This window comes from Cupressus sempervirens, chromosome 3, assembly GCF_028749045.1.
Source record: "Cupressus sempervirens isolate cs-2001-9-10 chromosome 3, ASM2874904v1, whole genome shotgun sequence".
Classification (NCBI taxonomy): Eukaryota; Viridiplantae; Streptophyta; class Pinopsida; order Cupressales; family Cupressaceae; genus Cupressus; species Cupressus sempervirens.
The window spans coordinates 440,568,950-440,585,550 of NC_143120.1; the positions used below are offsets into that span (position 1 = coordinate 440,568,950).

The 16,601-nt window shown below is 34.7% G+C and overlaps 1 protein-coding gene across 1 annotated transcript in view; it reads left to right on the plus strand.

The window, feature by feature from the left end:
* The window catches only part of LOC149566951 (signal peptide peptidase-like 2), a 266,964-nt gene that overhangs the window by 17,660 nt on the left and 232,703 nt on the right, over positions 1-16,601 (plus strand). The window contains exon 2 of the mRNA XM_089820167.1: positions 2,771-2,929. Within this exon, the coding sequence (XP_089676293.1) occupies positions 2,771-2,929 (159 nt within the window). The remainder of the gene's footprint in view (positions 1-2,770; positions 2,930-16,601) is intronic.

The following is a 16,601-nucleotide window of genomic DNA, read 5'->3' on the forward strand; positions in this document are numbered from 1 at the left end:
GAAGGCTTCACCATACTTTCATGAATTCAGCCATGTCTCCAGACATCTCTATAAAACTCGTGTTGAAGAGCTGAAAGGCTGCGAAATGATGATGTGCCATCCTCAAACCATTGTTCTAAACTTTCTCTTTTTCTTACAAAGTCAATATCTGCAACCGATGCAGCAACAATTCCTCAACCAAAGTATGATTTTTGTAGCTTTTGAGATGAATCAGTTCTAACTAGGAGTGCTCCAAGCCCTGTTGGATAGCCAAATATCTTATAGAATGAGAGAGCCACAAAATCTGCAGGAAATTTTGATAAATCTGGTGGTTGTGGAATTCGAAATTTGGAAGTCTATTGCAACCAAATTCAGATTTTGTATTTATGGAATCCCATTTTGAGTCTTCAATATCTACAGCAAAGAGATGTCATGCTAATCACAATCTTCAGCAAAGGGACAAAGCACAGACAGAGGTTGTATCTGCTTCTGAACATTTACAATTATCAAAATGATCGAATAAACTTTGAGAAACTCCCTTTTCATTCCCTTCAAGTAAGATGATAATTGCAACTATTGTATTTCCAAACAGGTTGCCTTTCCTGAATTGCAAATAATGCTTCTAACATAGAGAAGTGATCAAATACGTTACTGTGAGTAGCCAAATAGAATCATGTCTGCATCATATGAAGACCATATACATCAATTCACCTTTCCAAGTGTAAGACAAAATGAAGCCAATATATCTCCCAGCCTTATATTCTGCAATAGTTACCATATACTGTAAAATTATCCATGTTCTGTTTTAATGAAAGACTCATTGTAATCAGCAGAGGTTGTATAAACTATGGCTTCAGCATCTACTAAAACTTTGTCAGAAGATTAAATAGAATATCAAGAACAAAACTTCGAAAAAGCTCTCCTTGCTGCATTACTTGAAGAAACTTTAATTATCTGATCCATCAGGTTCTCAGGCCAAAGAAACATTGTTAAATCTGAATCACAAACTTTCCTTGCTTTACTGTTTGCCATAGTGAAAACAAATCTCTCCAAGCCATGGATCCCAGAAGAAACATAAAAAATTACCCACAAACGGTCAATGCCAACTGCAAATGCATCTCAGGAAAATGCCCAAAATTTCTGAGTTCCATCAAGTCGGATTGATTCAATCTGAGATACATTATTGTTATTGGTAAATCATCATTTCTTATATATACTTACTCATATTATATATATATATATATATATATATATATATATATATATATATATATTGTTATACATATTATTATTTTAGTTTATATATTATTATTAATTAAATGATGATTAAACCATAGAGACATGTCTCTTCATGAGACATGTCTTCTCCTGTCATATTTATATGAGATTCACATCTGCATTGGGAGCACATCAATACGATGGTGATGTTATTACATTTGCAGAAAATGATCCATGTTACTCAACAACTTGCACTAGTTCTTTTCACTAAGTGGTTTACAAATATATTCATTGTAGAATCTCTTTCTCCAAAACAAAGGATTGGAGTATTTTAGTGCAAGAGAGTTGTCTATTAACATTTGAAAATAGGCAATGGTGTTAGGAAAGGTGTTGTAATAATTGTAGATTTTTTTTTTTTTTTTGGGCTATAGAACACAAAAATGCAGTTTTCAAGGCTTTACTAGTTGATTTTTACCCCAATAAATGTTGAAATGGACCTTAATTAGAACAAATAGATTAAGGTGACATGGACATCTTTTATATCTTCCATTAAAAAAAAGTTTTATGGCCTTCCACAACAAAAACATAAGAGCATCTACAACACATAAGAGAGTTGTAAGAGGGAGTTACACTTGACCAGTTTTTGATGCATGTTATGACATTTCGTAATGCATCTGGAATGGAGATAATGGAACTAAAATGGAGAACCCAAGTTGGTGAGTGGATGAAGAAATATGCTGTTTTTAATCAATGGACTCAACTTGGGATTTGGGTGTTGGATTTCAAGTAAGGATTTGAGCACTACATTTTGGGTTGTTTTATCCCATGCTTTCCTAATTAACATTTAATAGTTCACGTCTTGTTTTTCCTATTCACTTGGTGCTTGAGATGAAGGTTTGATAGTGAGTTGTGTAAGTATTATTATGTTGCTTGAATTGCTTTACATATTTTATTGTTGATGCTCCCGTAAAGGCTTAGTTTCTGCAAGTGTATTGTAACCATTTGAGTGTTGAATAATATATTGAGTTGCTTTGGAGTGTAGATTTTTTTTTTCTCTTGAAAACGTTCTTACTGTGCAAATCTCTGTGTTATGGTATATTGCCTTGGAGTTTATCTTCTTGAAAATTGTATGACTAATAATATTTGGAGGGGAAGTATTTAGCTTGATCAATATGTGAAAAAGTGATGTTAGTCGTGGCCCATGTTCTGAAACAATGGTGTCACCATTTCATGGGTAGCCATTTGAAAGAATACACTTGTCATGCAAGTCTCAAATATTTTTTTTGAATTTTGTTTCACTTTGAAAGAACAAAAAAAATGGGTGACTACGAATTTTCTTGCGCTTTAGTCAAGCACTTTGGCCTTTGTTTTAGGACAGGTTGCCCTCTCTCTTTTAATTAAATAGGTGTCCTAACCAGTGCTGTGGTATGATATTGATATCTATAATCTAATTGATAATATGGTTGTTTGTAATGTTTACTTGGTTTATTTCCCAAAATATTTAGTACCTTTGTTGGTGTTTTTGATGGTCTGATACATATTCAATGATTGCTTTTTCTGTTTCTTAATTCAGGTAAAATTAAACAACTGGATTGATGGTGCAAAAGCAAGAAGCTTAGTTGGTGTGAGTGCCAGATTTGGCATTCCTTTACCACATGAAGAAAATGAAGCTCATCGGATGACTCTTATTGAGGCAAATCCTCTGGATTGCTGTGAGAACTCTTCAACAAAGGTCTGTGTGGCTTTTATAACTACTTGGTGCCTTGCTAAGGGTTCTTTATGATACAGAGCTCCAAGCTTTGAGTTTACTTGTTTAGAAATAAATTTTGTATTTACTAGCTTCTGTCCAGGGAAAAAAACAACAATTGGAGGCATTGATATACGCAATTTTATATTTGTAATTGTCTTAACATGCTTGAAATGGATTACATTTAATATTTCTCAGTGTTTCCAGAATGGGTATGTGGCAATGCAGGGACATGGTGTTAAGGACCAAATTTCTTCCCAAATTTTGGGTGCAGTGGGAGGAATATTAAAATAAGTTAAGCAAAGTAAAAGCAGGAAATTTTAAATACAATTTGCAATGCCAATCATTCCCTTTCAGCATTTTACTGGTTTTTTACGATTTTCCCTTGAAATCTCAAAAAGTTAACTTGTTTATTTGTATGGACCAAATGGAGCAGGCTTTCCAGTCCTGAAAAATGGGATATTCCCTCCCTAAGTTTTTGGGACATCTGAGGTATGGAGGATGTCACCCACATCCCCAGGGACAAGGTTTTGTGGACATTGCTATTTACGAACTACAATGAGCATGGATCATTCTGTGTAATGTGAATTGGATCCTAGGCACACAAGGAACATTTTTTTTCATATTGTTCAACAATGTCTAGTCCACTTGAGGTAGATCATGAAATTGAGTGCAACAATCAACATATACATTATACTTTGTAAACTATTAATAATTAATTCATTTTTATTCAGAGGAGAATAAAAGTATTCCCAAGTTTTGTACATTGCTTTATTTATTCATTTTTAACTTCCGACATTTTTTTTTCAGATATAATAGTGGGGTTTTTAGAGGGGTCTTGGCTCTTGATATAAACATTTGATAAAATGAGCATATATCTATCCATAGAAATCTGCCAACAAAATTCTGCTATATGAAGAAGCTACAATCAACCAAACATGAATAGCATTACCATGGATACATAGGCTATAGAAAGCGAAAGACAAAGAGCTATATGAAATTACAAATTATAATGGAATTCAAATCTTAAACAAGAGCACTATCAAGGACATAGAACAAACTAATAGACAAGAAACCATAAAAACATTAAACAATTCCCATAGGTTCCTACGAACTGGCAAAGCATGCCTTTTGTCAACTACCTCCTTTATACCAGGGCTCAATCGCATTGGTTGTCCTGCCTCTATGATTACTTACCAAAGATAGATGTCTCATGCCATGTTATATCAATGTCACATGGACCTGTGCATAGAAGGGCCATATTAATGAGATTGTATATTTGCTAAAATGATTTCAAACTGCCCCTTGTAGCGATGAACATGCAGAGTGGTCAAAACTTTGCCAGCATCATTGCAGAAGGCTCAAAGAATTCTAACTTTACATCATAGCTCCTCAATAAGCATTTATTGAACCCATATGTTGAGTCAGAGTTGAACATCCTCGCCAGCCTCCAACCAAAAATGCTGGGACATACTAGAGAACTGATCTATAACGAAGAGTTGCAAAAGCTTGAGATGAATAGAAACATTTGGGAGGTGATACACAAGATTGATGATGAAAGCGCCTTGGATGGCAGCTTTGAAGCAATGCACAGCCAACAAAGCTTTTTCCCTCAGTACTCCCTTGATTTAACCTAAAATAACTAGATCTTAATCGGAAAACCTACATGGCAACCTTCTATTCGTAATTTAAATTATCTCCTGCATCACTTGAATACTAATGTGGACCTCCCACAGCTGGTCCTCCATTCAGCACAAGGAGCCAACACCTAAACTTGAAATCAAAGCCTTAGTGCCCCAATCTTACTACTGAGGGGAATTGACAATCCATCCAACTCTTTGTAACTTCATCATGCATCAGTGCTGCTCTACATGTGGGCATTTCTGCACATTACCCAGTGCAATCAGAATACTCAACTCTTTGTATTCTGCCAATATCTCAAATCATTTAATTTTATGCACAAAGGCCTCCCAAATACCATACAAAATATACCTAAGAGACATTGCTTAAATCTGCATCTGCATTGTCTATTTAGAGATTATGAAAAATTAAGGGGCTTTAGAAGCTTGCAACAGTTCTATGTTTACCCAAGAGCCATTCCTTTAGCAACAGCTACAATGTGATATCCCTGTCAAAATAGGATATAGATAAATAAATTAGATAATTATAATATAATATTAATAAGTTATGATCATATTATAATATATCAAAATTTTGTTAATTAATAGTTGTAATACATAAGTGAAAGTAATATATTAATATTAAAAAAAAGAGTAAATATTATTGATAATAAGAAATATATTTGACATATATAATATGTTATTAATATAATATAATTATTGACAAGATTTTATCAATTATGGAAAGGCATGACTTTTGAGAATAAAACTATATATATAACATTAACTTTGAGGAAAGGGGCATTCAAGAATGAAAAATACAGGGAGTATATATTGAATAAGTCTGCAAATAGCTTAATAGGGAAATATTTAAGTAAAGTCCCATCAGGGAACATTACCATTGGTATCAAAGCATGATCCTGCCATCCTGCAAGGAAAAGTGCTAAACAAAAAAAAAAAAACATTGAAAAAAAATAGAACGTTGTCAGAGGTTTGACTCAAGTGTATAAGCATCTTATAATACGCACAGTTAGAAACTAAATTGGGAGATTCTAGTGGAAAATTATATATTATTAACAATGGAGACAGAGGTGCTCAATAAAGAACAATAATTGACGATTTGTTTGCAACTATAGTAATGGACTATTGGCATACAGTGCTGATTAATATGATTACTGCTGACAGAAGATGAATAACTATATTAAATATTTTGTTTAGCCAGTGATAAGAAACAATACATTTGGGACATAGTCAAGAATATAGATCATTAGCCGATCGTAGTCAAGAATATAGATCATCAGCAAATCTTTGATCGAAGAGGAACAGGAATAATGACACCATCACCCACAGGAAGGAAGATGAATACATCAGAACATGATATAAATCAGATTGATAAGAAAAACCATTTCAAATTAATGAGAAGGGGAGTTTATACATCAACCAGTATTCAATTTGTTCTGCAACTTAAATAGAAGCAAATGATGATCAAACAATGCTGGCGATTAAGAAATATATTATCTTTGAATGCATACATATGAAGACAACTTGTAGAACCTAAATCAATAATTGTATGCAATTAGAAAACAACATCAGTATCAATTACATAAACTGTGGGCCCCAACACATTCTGCTGACTCAACAATGGGATATACCAAAGTGCATGACAGATATATCCATGGTATTTTGATCCTGGAAGCCGTTCCATTTCAGCGTGGACCTCATGTCGAGAAGAATCTTGAATTTACCGCAGTTGATAGCAGTTAACATATTGTGATGTCTTCTTGATCGGGAGTGATTAGAACGTGATTTCTGCAAGTCTAGGAGTTCCATACACAAACTGAGAATTGTCTGAGGACTGAGGGAAATATATGATGGAGCTTGGTCATAAAGCGCCCACTATTCCCTACATAGACAAGAACTATACCTCTTGGATTTATGTGAAGCGCCACATATAGCATTTGATTAGACAATATCATTGAATACAACAGGATATAAGGGAATAGAAGATTGTAACATTCAATGAAGCTTATGAGTCTGGTATATAAATAATCAGAATTACAAGAGTAAAGAAGAAATATAAAAGAATATATATGTATTATTCTATTCAATAAGGTAGGATGGATATAAAATAGAAAGAACGAACAGGCAACACATCATTGGGTACATAGACCGATAAGAAGGAAGAATATCGACAAAGGGAAAGCCAACATTTATGTGCAATAGAAATCAATTTGATGAAACAGTATGAGCATATCAGCACCATTATTTTGGTACTAGGAAGAGACTGGAATAACATTTCAGAGGCTGACAAGAAAACTGGAGTCAGCTTTTTTGAGAATAAGTTTGAGGATTTAAATACTCTGCTAAACAATTCATCAAGACAGCAACTAGAGTAACATTTTCAGATTCGAGAAAGAATTGTTGAAATGGAATAATAAGTTCCAGTCAAAGCAATTCTTCATGATATCCGTCTCAGAAGGTTATACTACCATTTTCTTTCAGTGGATCGTCTCTCTCTTAGAAGTTATATATTGCATTACAGAAGTCTATCTGGCTGAAGACTCTTGTATAATTTGACATCAGTTTCTCAATTTCATATCTACAGAATTTGTGTTGAGAAAAGTTTAGATTGAGATTGAGCCCTTTTTGGTTAAGTTGGTGCTTGAAGTTTGAAAGAGTTGCTGCTCTCAAGAAGGGGTTGATGATTTGTACTGTGATTTATGAATTTATATTATTGAAAAAGAAAACCAGTCATTTTATCCATATCTCAGAAGTGCAGGGAGACATTAAGATTCAAAATCATCCACATACAATCAAACAAGCAATTAGTGAATATACATGAAAATCTTATTAAGAAATATTGCAAGTCAGTGAATATAGAACAGTGACAGTATTTATGAAAGTGGTTTAAGAGGAAGCGTAGTACATATGGCACATATAGCCTAAACAGGATATATAACCAGCATACATCTTATTGCACACCATACCCAGGGGCAGGTATAAACAAGTAAGGATTGTTCTGCAATTTACATATGATATAGTTAGGCTTAAAACACATAAACAACACAGAAGGAAAGATTCTGTTAAGACATGCAACTTTGAGGTAAGTATGTTATTTATCAATCAATGCATTTAAATAATATCCATGCTCAATCCCATTATAAAATCTAGGCTAGAAGGGCTAGATGGGGATACAACATGGGAAAAACCTTTATAAATCCAACCAACAGATCATCTGAGATGGGTAGGATCAGCATCCCTGTAGTTGCCTTGAGGTTTGACCAAGATGGGATTAAGTTGCCTTGAGGTCATTCCAAGATGGGACCATGGGCTTGGATCCATAGGAACCTTGAGGAAGATCGTTGAGTTTGGTGTCAAAGCGACCTAGTGCAGCTTATAATTCCTTCTAGACCGGAGTCATAATCAGAATAACATGACCTTTTTAATTCACATATAGTTTATTACTTACCTATAAAGGTAGCCCAGGAGAGAGAATAAAGGTGTATTCAGGCTGGTCCAACCAATCAGTTATTCCAAGATGGGGAGGATTAGCATCCCTATAGTTGCCTTGAGGTTTCACCAAGATGGGATCAATTTGTCTTGAGGTCATTCCAAGATGGGACCGTGGGCTTGTATCCACATAATTCTTGAGGAATACCGTTGAGTTTGGTGCCTAAGCAATCTGTTTACATCCTAAGTATTCTTCTCGACTAATGAGTGATAATAAGTGTAAAGCAAAACAAACATCCCCCTAAGTACGCCACCTCGTGTGGAAGTATGGGATTGGCTTGGAATAAATTATCTTGACCCACATTTTCTTGAAACTTATACATACACATATATACTATAATCACTTGTGGTTGCAGGATTCTATTGAAGAAGTAAAATTTGTAAATCATCTTCTCGACTCTAGTGAACTGAAAGCCATTAGTCAAGAATGCATGTATTATGTGTCTACATTGTGTCTGCTTTGTGTTTTCATGCATTCATGTGTGTGCTTCGTGTTTTCATGCATTCATTTGTTTGCTTCGTGTTTTCATGCATTTACATGTCTACTTCGTGTATGCTTTGTATTTTCATGCATTGATATGCCTACTTCGTGTATGCTTTGTGTTTTCATGCATTATAATGTATACTAAAAAGTAACATCCTGTTTTCCAGGGTCTAATTTAACTAATGCCATACTCAAGGAAATACAGTTATAACTTCAATTTCATAGGAAGACAGTTATATCATTCATGTTCATGTGAATAAAATTTACCGTTAAAACCAGTTAAACAAAGTTTCTTAATTAAATACTTGAAATACCATAAAATGAATAACTTCAGAAATTGAAATCACATACCTCGGAAAACTGAGACTGAAAAATCAACTTAGGATGCTTCTGCAACCATCCAGATTAGTCCACAAATACACTATAATAATTTCACAAGACAATTATCATCTAACAACTGCTATCTTATAATCAAATGATAAATACTTTTATTATTTTAAATTAGGGCATCACATACCATTGTATCATTTAGGGCATTGTTTACCTTCGGTTCATTTAGGGCTTCTGATACCACTATCTTACTTAGGGCTTCCAATACCACGGATCCATTTAGGGCTTTCGAGACCACGGATTCAATTTAGGGCTTCCAAGACCACGGATTCAATTTAGGGCTTCCGCGACCACGGATTCAATTTAGGGCTTCTGTGACCATGGATTCAACTAGGGCTTCTAATATCACTGTATCATTTAAGATTCCAGCTGTCACCCAATTCAATTAGGGCTTCCGTTTTCTTTTCCTTTCGGTTACCTATCTGTGATAGTTTCTCAAGATTAGATAAATACTTATATTCAATATTCATATTAATGAAAACAATTTCACAAATCAATCCAAGTGTAAAATAATGATAACAATGTATTTAATTCAGTTCGATCTTACCTCTTCATAATAAAAAATGATAATACCTGTATTCTTATAAAACAATTGAATGCATGGCTTATCTCTGTCCAACGCACATTCGACATCTTGAGAGGGGTGGAACATTGTGAGGGGCTTTACCACCCAACCACGGACCACAACATATCCCCACACGATCTCTAATGAGAAAGGCCCTCCCTACTCGGAATTGACAGGGAACATCTTACCATCCACCGAACTTCAAGACATAAACACGCCATACGACTTGGTAGCAGAAAATCATTATAATAGGAATATGCATGAGCTATTAATTAATTCATATTAAATGATAAATATTGAAATGTCATTACTTATACTAGTTCATATTATTGACGATTCCTTTCTTACACCTCATCACTCGTCTTCTCGGCTACACAGCCGAAAATCTCAGAGCGAACGGTTCTAACAATTATTCAAAAAGATTTCATATTTCACATTTTATGATTTTGTTCTTTAAAGATCATAAAATTGACAACAACTTTGACAATCATTCAACATGAATGGAGCATATATGAGCTTAAGCGTTATTTATTTTATTACTTTTTTTTTGATATTATCCTTGGTGCCTGAACAATTAACTTTTACTAATATATCTTGTACCTCTTCACAATATTCTGGCTCTTCAGCCTGTGAATTTCTTGGTACTCTGATTTGTTACTCGTTGCAGATATGAATATTATTCCATATTGTAAACCTCTTTACCAAGAAAAGAAAACATTCAAGAAGACCTGTAGAAAAATACTTGATCGGTTATTATAATGATGAATTTCTTTATCTAAAACAATACTAAGGGCAGTTGATTTATTCTTGAAACGTATTTTAAAACTGGAAATGAGTCTACAGTCGGCTTCGACTAGTATTTTGCATCATTAACAATTTACGAGTGATCTGCATGTGATACATTTGACCTTCTTACAGTTCATGTTCCCGTTCAGATAAGGGAAAAACAACAATCTTGCCTTTCTTATTGGAAACATCAAATTTTATGTAGAACATACGTATGGCCAACTCAGCATAATAAAGGAAAAATAATTGAAAAAAAAGAAAGGAAGACGTCCCTTACGAGACACACTGCCACTATAATCGAAGAGGCTTCTGCTTGGCTTCACCTCGCTTCTATACTCTATATGTAGCGGTGATTGGTAGCAATGAAAATAAATGTAAAGTTATTAGACTTCGGCGTTAAGGCACAATATTATGTTCAATGGAAATAGGGATCGTTCATGTATGGAAGGTAAATGATAAAACAATGGTTCTGCAGTCGAAGTGCCTTCTCTAACTTCCAGTTGTCTCCAACTGAACTATCCATGGGTTGCACTTGGGTTGGAATGCATGAGAAAATACAGATGGGTGCTATTAACACTGTAGCAGAGTAGGGATGTATTTGGAAGGAAAAAGTAAAGCAAAGGAAACTGGAAACAAACATGGATGTTGGATACGACAAAGCTAACATAAATATATTTTTAAGCCGACCATACGGCTACCCAGCAGTTATAAAGAACCCATACGAATTCCCTCAAATCGATTAATTATGCCAAGTTATATCGTTAAAGAATATTAAATTAGAAATAATAGAGTTGGAAGGTTGTAATAACTCAAATATTATTATAATTCGAAAATTATTAAAATCTTATAAATACTTTAAAACATCATTTTATTAAATTATTAAAATATAAAGATGCCAAAACATTTTTATATTCAAATGCACATATACAAATCATTATTAGAAATAATACGACAAAAGATGATTTAAAATCCTTTAAGAATACATTTATATTTAAACTTAATTAATTAAATTAATTATTAACAACTCATGCAATTCCAAGGATGTGTCCTGTTTCAAATCGCTAGGTCTTCTACTTGTCTGTCCAATGATGGTAATGCCCTGCCTAATTCTTTTCTGACAATGCTTCCACCCCTTTAACACGCTCCCCGCAAAGAATTTCCTTGTAATTAAATTATAAATTATATAATCTTAAATAATCGTAACAGTTAATCTTTCATCTTAATTCCATGAATTCACGATTAACGATCAACTAACATGTCATCTGCACTTGAAATCATAATGACCAACTATCTTACCATCTCGCCAGATTATATCAAATTAAATTGCCAACCGACTTCATGTGAACTTCAACGGCTATATTCCAAGCCAGGTCAAAAATTGGGATGTAACATAAAATCCTCTTGCATCTAATTATATGCTTTGCATGATGGTTCTACAAAAAAAGTTATGCATAAATGACTTCTTTGCTTGAGGACAAGCAAAATTTGAGAGGGGAGGACTATGATATCCCCGTCAAAATAGGGTATAAATAAATAAATAAGATAATAATAATATAATTTAAATAAAGTTATGATCATATTATAATATATCGAATATTGATGATTAATAGTCGTAATACACAAGTGAAAGTATTATGTTAATATTAAAAAAAAAAAGTAAATAATATTAACAATAAGAAATATATTTGATATATATGATATGTGTTTCTAATATAATATAATTATTAGCAAGATTTTATCAATTATGGAAAGACACGACTCTTGAGAATAAAACAATATATAATATTGAGGAAAGGGGCATTCAAGAATGAAAAATATGGAGAGTATATATGGAGTAAATCTGCAAATAGCTTAATAGGGAAATATTTAAGTAAAGTCCCAGCAGGTGACATTACACATAATCAGAGCCTGATTCACATATTCATTGGCCAATCAGTCTGCAATAACGATTAAATGTCGTTTGCAATTTATATACTTGATTTATTAAAATTTTGATTTAAAACATTAACCTTTTCAAATGTTTTAATTTAAAACTTTAACCTTTTCTATGTATGAATTCATTTTCTAGCTTGTGCTTATTTCCTTGTTCGTAACCTTATAGCATCGATCACTATTATTGAGTCACTTTCCATTATTGGATCAGATTACTTCTGTGAGGCAGCCGCTCCTAAACTTCCATTTAGTGCCTCCTATTCAACTTCATTATTTGTGTTGATAAATGAAAATCAAATCGCAGTAGGAGTTCTTGATAGCAAAGCCTCTTCCTACAGATCCTGGATTGCCCCTTTAAGTCCCGTTAAACTTTAATTTGGAAAATTCTTCTGGCGGAGGAGACCAAAATTCCTTTCTGTTGCCACCAGGTCTGAAACCAATATTCTTTCCACCAACTTTTATTCCACTTAGCCCCTGAGCAGGAACACATCTAACGTTTATTAGATTCAGAAATGTAATAGTATGAATTATTAGACATACCTATTGATTATGAAATTGCCGCTTCACATATAGCATATTTTCTTCTGTTTGAAAATGTTAAGTACACCAGTTGCAGTCGGAGCAAGGAGGCTGCAGTAATTGAAATCAATAAACACCTAAGAATAAGCACAAATGAAAAGAAATGATTTTTTTTAAAAACCTAGAAAATAATTTGACTGTCTTCAATCCAGTTAGCTTCATTTGGCCTTTAAGGGTATCCATACAATCAGTTCAGTTCATCAAATCAAATTAAATACTTGTATATATACATATATATAGATAAAGTTGGATTTAATGTCAGTCATGCTCTGAAAAAAGGCTCCATTTTCTATTATGGTTATGTTATGTCTCAGGTTTAAGGGGTTATAGCATATATGGTTTAGCGCTGAATTATATATTATACATTACCATCTTAAGTTTTAACCACATTCTGCTATGCTACTGATCGCAATGAAACAAGGTGGGCCAAAGAATATGAAAGAAAAGAGGGTCAGCTATTTCTTGGAGTGTTAAATTCACGCTCAAAGGAGTATTTAAATAAATGTGTGAAGAAATGAATTTAATTTGTATGGACGTGGATAGTCAAACAAACGATAGTTAGTAAATAGATTATAAGATGTGCATGAGTAGAGCTGTGTGACTACTGTACAACCTTCTAGGAATAATATGTTACATTAGGTTAATAATTTTTTTTAACTACCAAGTAAGTTTTGATGTCATAAGTATGTTGATTTTAGACTTCTAAGGCTTGTCATCTTTTGGTTGGTCCATCCCATGATCTCAGATCTGTACAAAATTTTGTTTTGAAATGTTCCTCCTTTAAATCTCTTTTTTCCTTCTTGCTATTTTAAAGCCCTGTTTTCATGTGTTGCACATATGCAACTTGTAGGTGTGGTGTCCTGTTCTACTTATCTCTTAAATTAATAATTTTTCATAATTGAACTTTCTAGGGGGTTCTGTATTAAGTAATTTGCCAAAGAAAGTTTGGCTATGTTCATATGACTCTAGCATTACTTATGTAAGCCCATGTTTTTTTTTTTATCTGGGGTCATTCATGGACCGAGGTTGGTATGACACTACCCTTGCTCATGGAGAACCTTTGAAGGATGTATATAGGTGATATGTGCTAGTTGTAAAAAAATTTGCGGGAAAGAATCTTAGAGGCTTTGCAACTGAGGTTGGTATGACACTAGCATCACTGATGGAGAAGCCTTGAAGGATGCATATAGGTGATATGTGGTATTTTTGTTTCCAAGTCTATTTTTGTTGCACTACCAAGAAGTATGGGACTTATGATTTTTCATTCCTTTCCTCATTACATATGAACACAACATGCAGGAAACATAGTACTCTTCTGATGGCGACTATTGGTCATAAGGAATGTGAATGTTGTAATTGTTTTTGGTTTCAATATATAGAAACTATGCCAATCTTTAGAAAAGTACATATATCAGTGAGCCTTGTATTGATATAGTATGATCCTAAAAGGTAGCTGCACATATATTGTTTTTATTTTTTTGATGAGTATCAATGTTTAGTCTTGAATCTAATGCTTTCACCAAGGTCATTTGTGCTTTTAGACTTGATAGTCATTTGAATGATGAATTAAAGGAGTTGTCTTCAGAGCACAGCTCAAGTCTTGGCCTCCTTGTTTAGTACCACTTCCTTCGTGCTCCTCTCTGGCGTAGAGGAACTTGTTCAGGCTAGGTTGTTTGATGAGTGGATTAGGTGGGCTTGTGAGCTCAATCTTAGAGTGCGTGGCCTCTCCTCCTCTTCCATGGGTCCCCTCTCCACAAGCTACTATTTCCTCAAAGACCAACTATGCATCTCAAACATTACATTTGACAGGGCCTGGGTGGAGCAAGATGACATCCTCTTTCTTTGGTTGACCATCTTTGAGCTCTTAGGGCGAAGAGGAAACTTTTTCCTCTTCCCACTTAAATTTATCTTGATGAGGATCTCACTAGATCTCAAGTGACCGAGTTGAAGCATTCCCATGGACTTGTTGCAAAAGCTAGATGTAGTGGGATGTGATTTGTTATCAGGAACCTCAAAGCAATTATTTGGGATTCTCCTCCTTTTGGATGGTAATCGAGTCGGTCACCATGGCCAAACGACAGTCTCGTTAGTAATTGGGCATGTTTGAATCACACAGTAGTTCCCTACATGTCAACTATTGGAATGACTGACACCTTTTGGTTCTTGTCAAGCTTCTTAGGATGCCCTTTGCTTTGTTGACACTCTTCTTGTTATGGAAACTCATGAGAGCCTTATTCGTTCTCTCCCAGGCATCTTTAGTTACCAGTGATTGTCTACTTTTAGGGACAAGGCCAGTTGTTCTGGTGAGGTTAGAGGGTTAGGAGGAGTTGCTTGTTTGGTCTGTGTCCACCTCTTCAACACGATTTTCGTTGTTTATTCTGATAGTTTAGCAAGATTCTTGTGGGTCTGTATTGGTGGGATGATGTCTCACATCAGGGATACCTTCATTGCTTTGTGCTATTTTTCTCCAGCCTCCATAGCACAAAGTACAATGACCTTTATGAGGACTTGCATGAGTGTATTACTAGATTTTCAGCCATGGATGACATCATAGATCAAAATCTCTCCAAGAAGTGGTAGAGAACTCTACTTCTCATGAGAAGTTATAGAAAACGAGAAAACTTATAGTTTTCTCACGAGAAGTTGATGTCGAGAAGTTCTCAAATTCTTGGCAAGAAGTGGCATTACTTCTCCCGAGAAGTTGCATACTTCTCCGAGAAGTTGAAAAAATCTCACAAGCAACAACAGAAAAACTAGGACGACCAATGAGTTACCATTTAGTGGCCCAGTTTACAGTTTATAGCCTTTGGAGGAGAGAAGTGCTTTGGTGGAGAGAAATAGTCATTGGCAGCCTTGTAGATCGATTGCAAGTGGATTTGAAGTATATTTGAAGCGGATTCAAAAAGATTTTCAAGCAAATCTGGATTCAAAAGAGGGTAGTTTTGCATTAGGATTGGATGACATTTGGAAGGAGGGCAGTGAGAGTGAGGACACTAAGAGTGAGGATGCAGATGATGAGGAGTCATTGTCAGTGCCAACACCAGCTACATCGAGGATGAATATCGAGTCATAGTCACAACAACAGCCATAGTGAACTAGATCTACTAGGAAGGGGAAGAGGAAGATGTAGACTAGTGCCATATTGTACTTGACATTTGTATTTGCTTTGTTACACACACACACACACACACATATATATATATATATATCAGCTTGTTTAGTTTGTTTAATTATTTATCAACTCATTAGATGCATCTCCTTATTCAATATTGCAAAAAACATGCATTTTGAGTCATTTTAAAGATTCTTGATATTTTCTCGAGAAGTTATCAATATATCTCCAATATTTGTCGAGATCTTTTTTTTTTGCCTCGCCAATAAGTGGCAGAGAACTTGATTTTGAACTATGGGTGGCATCATCATCTTAGGGGACTATAATGCTTAGACTAGAGACCTTCAGACACCCTTCCAAGCTTGTAGGTCCAATGTAGTTTGTGCAGTCGAATTGAACCTGGACAACTACGGCTTATAGCATTTTTTTGAGGACGGTTAGGGACCCCTCACTAGGTACAACCTCCATCTCTTACAATTATGCAAGTCTTCGAGCTTGGTGACCCTGAGCGGGCTTTCCTACTTTCTTGGGTCTGATACTTTCACCGGCTCATCTCACTGTGGTAGTGCTAGTGTTGTTGACTATGTTCTCTTCAATGCTTCCCTCATCCCTTCCATCTGTTGCTTTACCATCTCCTGCCTCCCTGTGGCTGATCACGCCCTCCTTAGCCTTACCCTCAA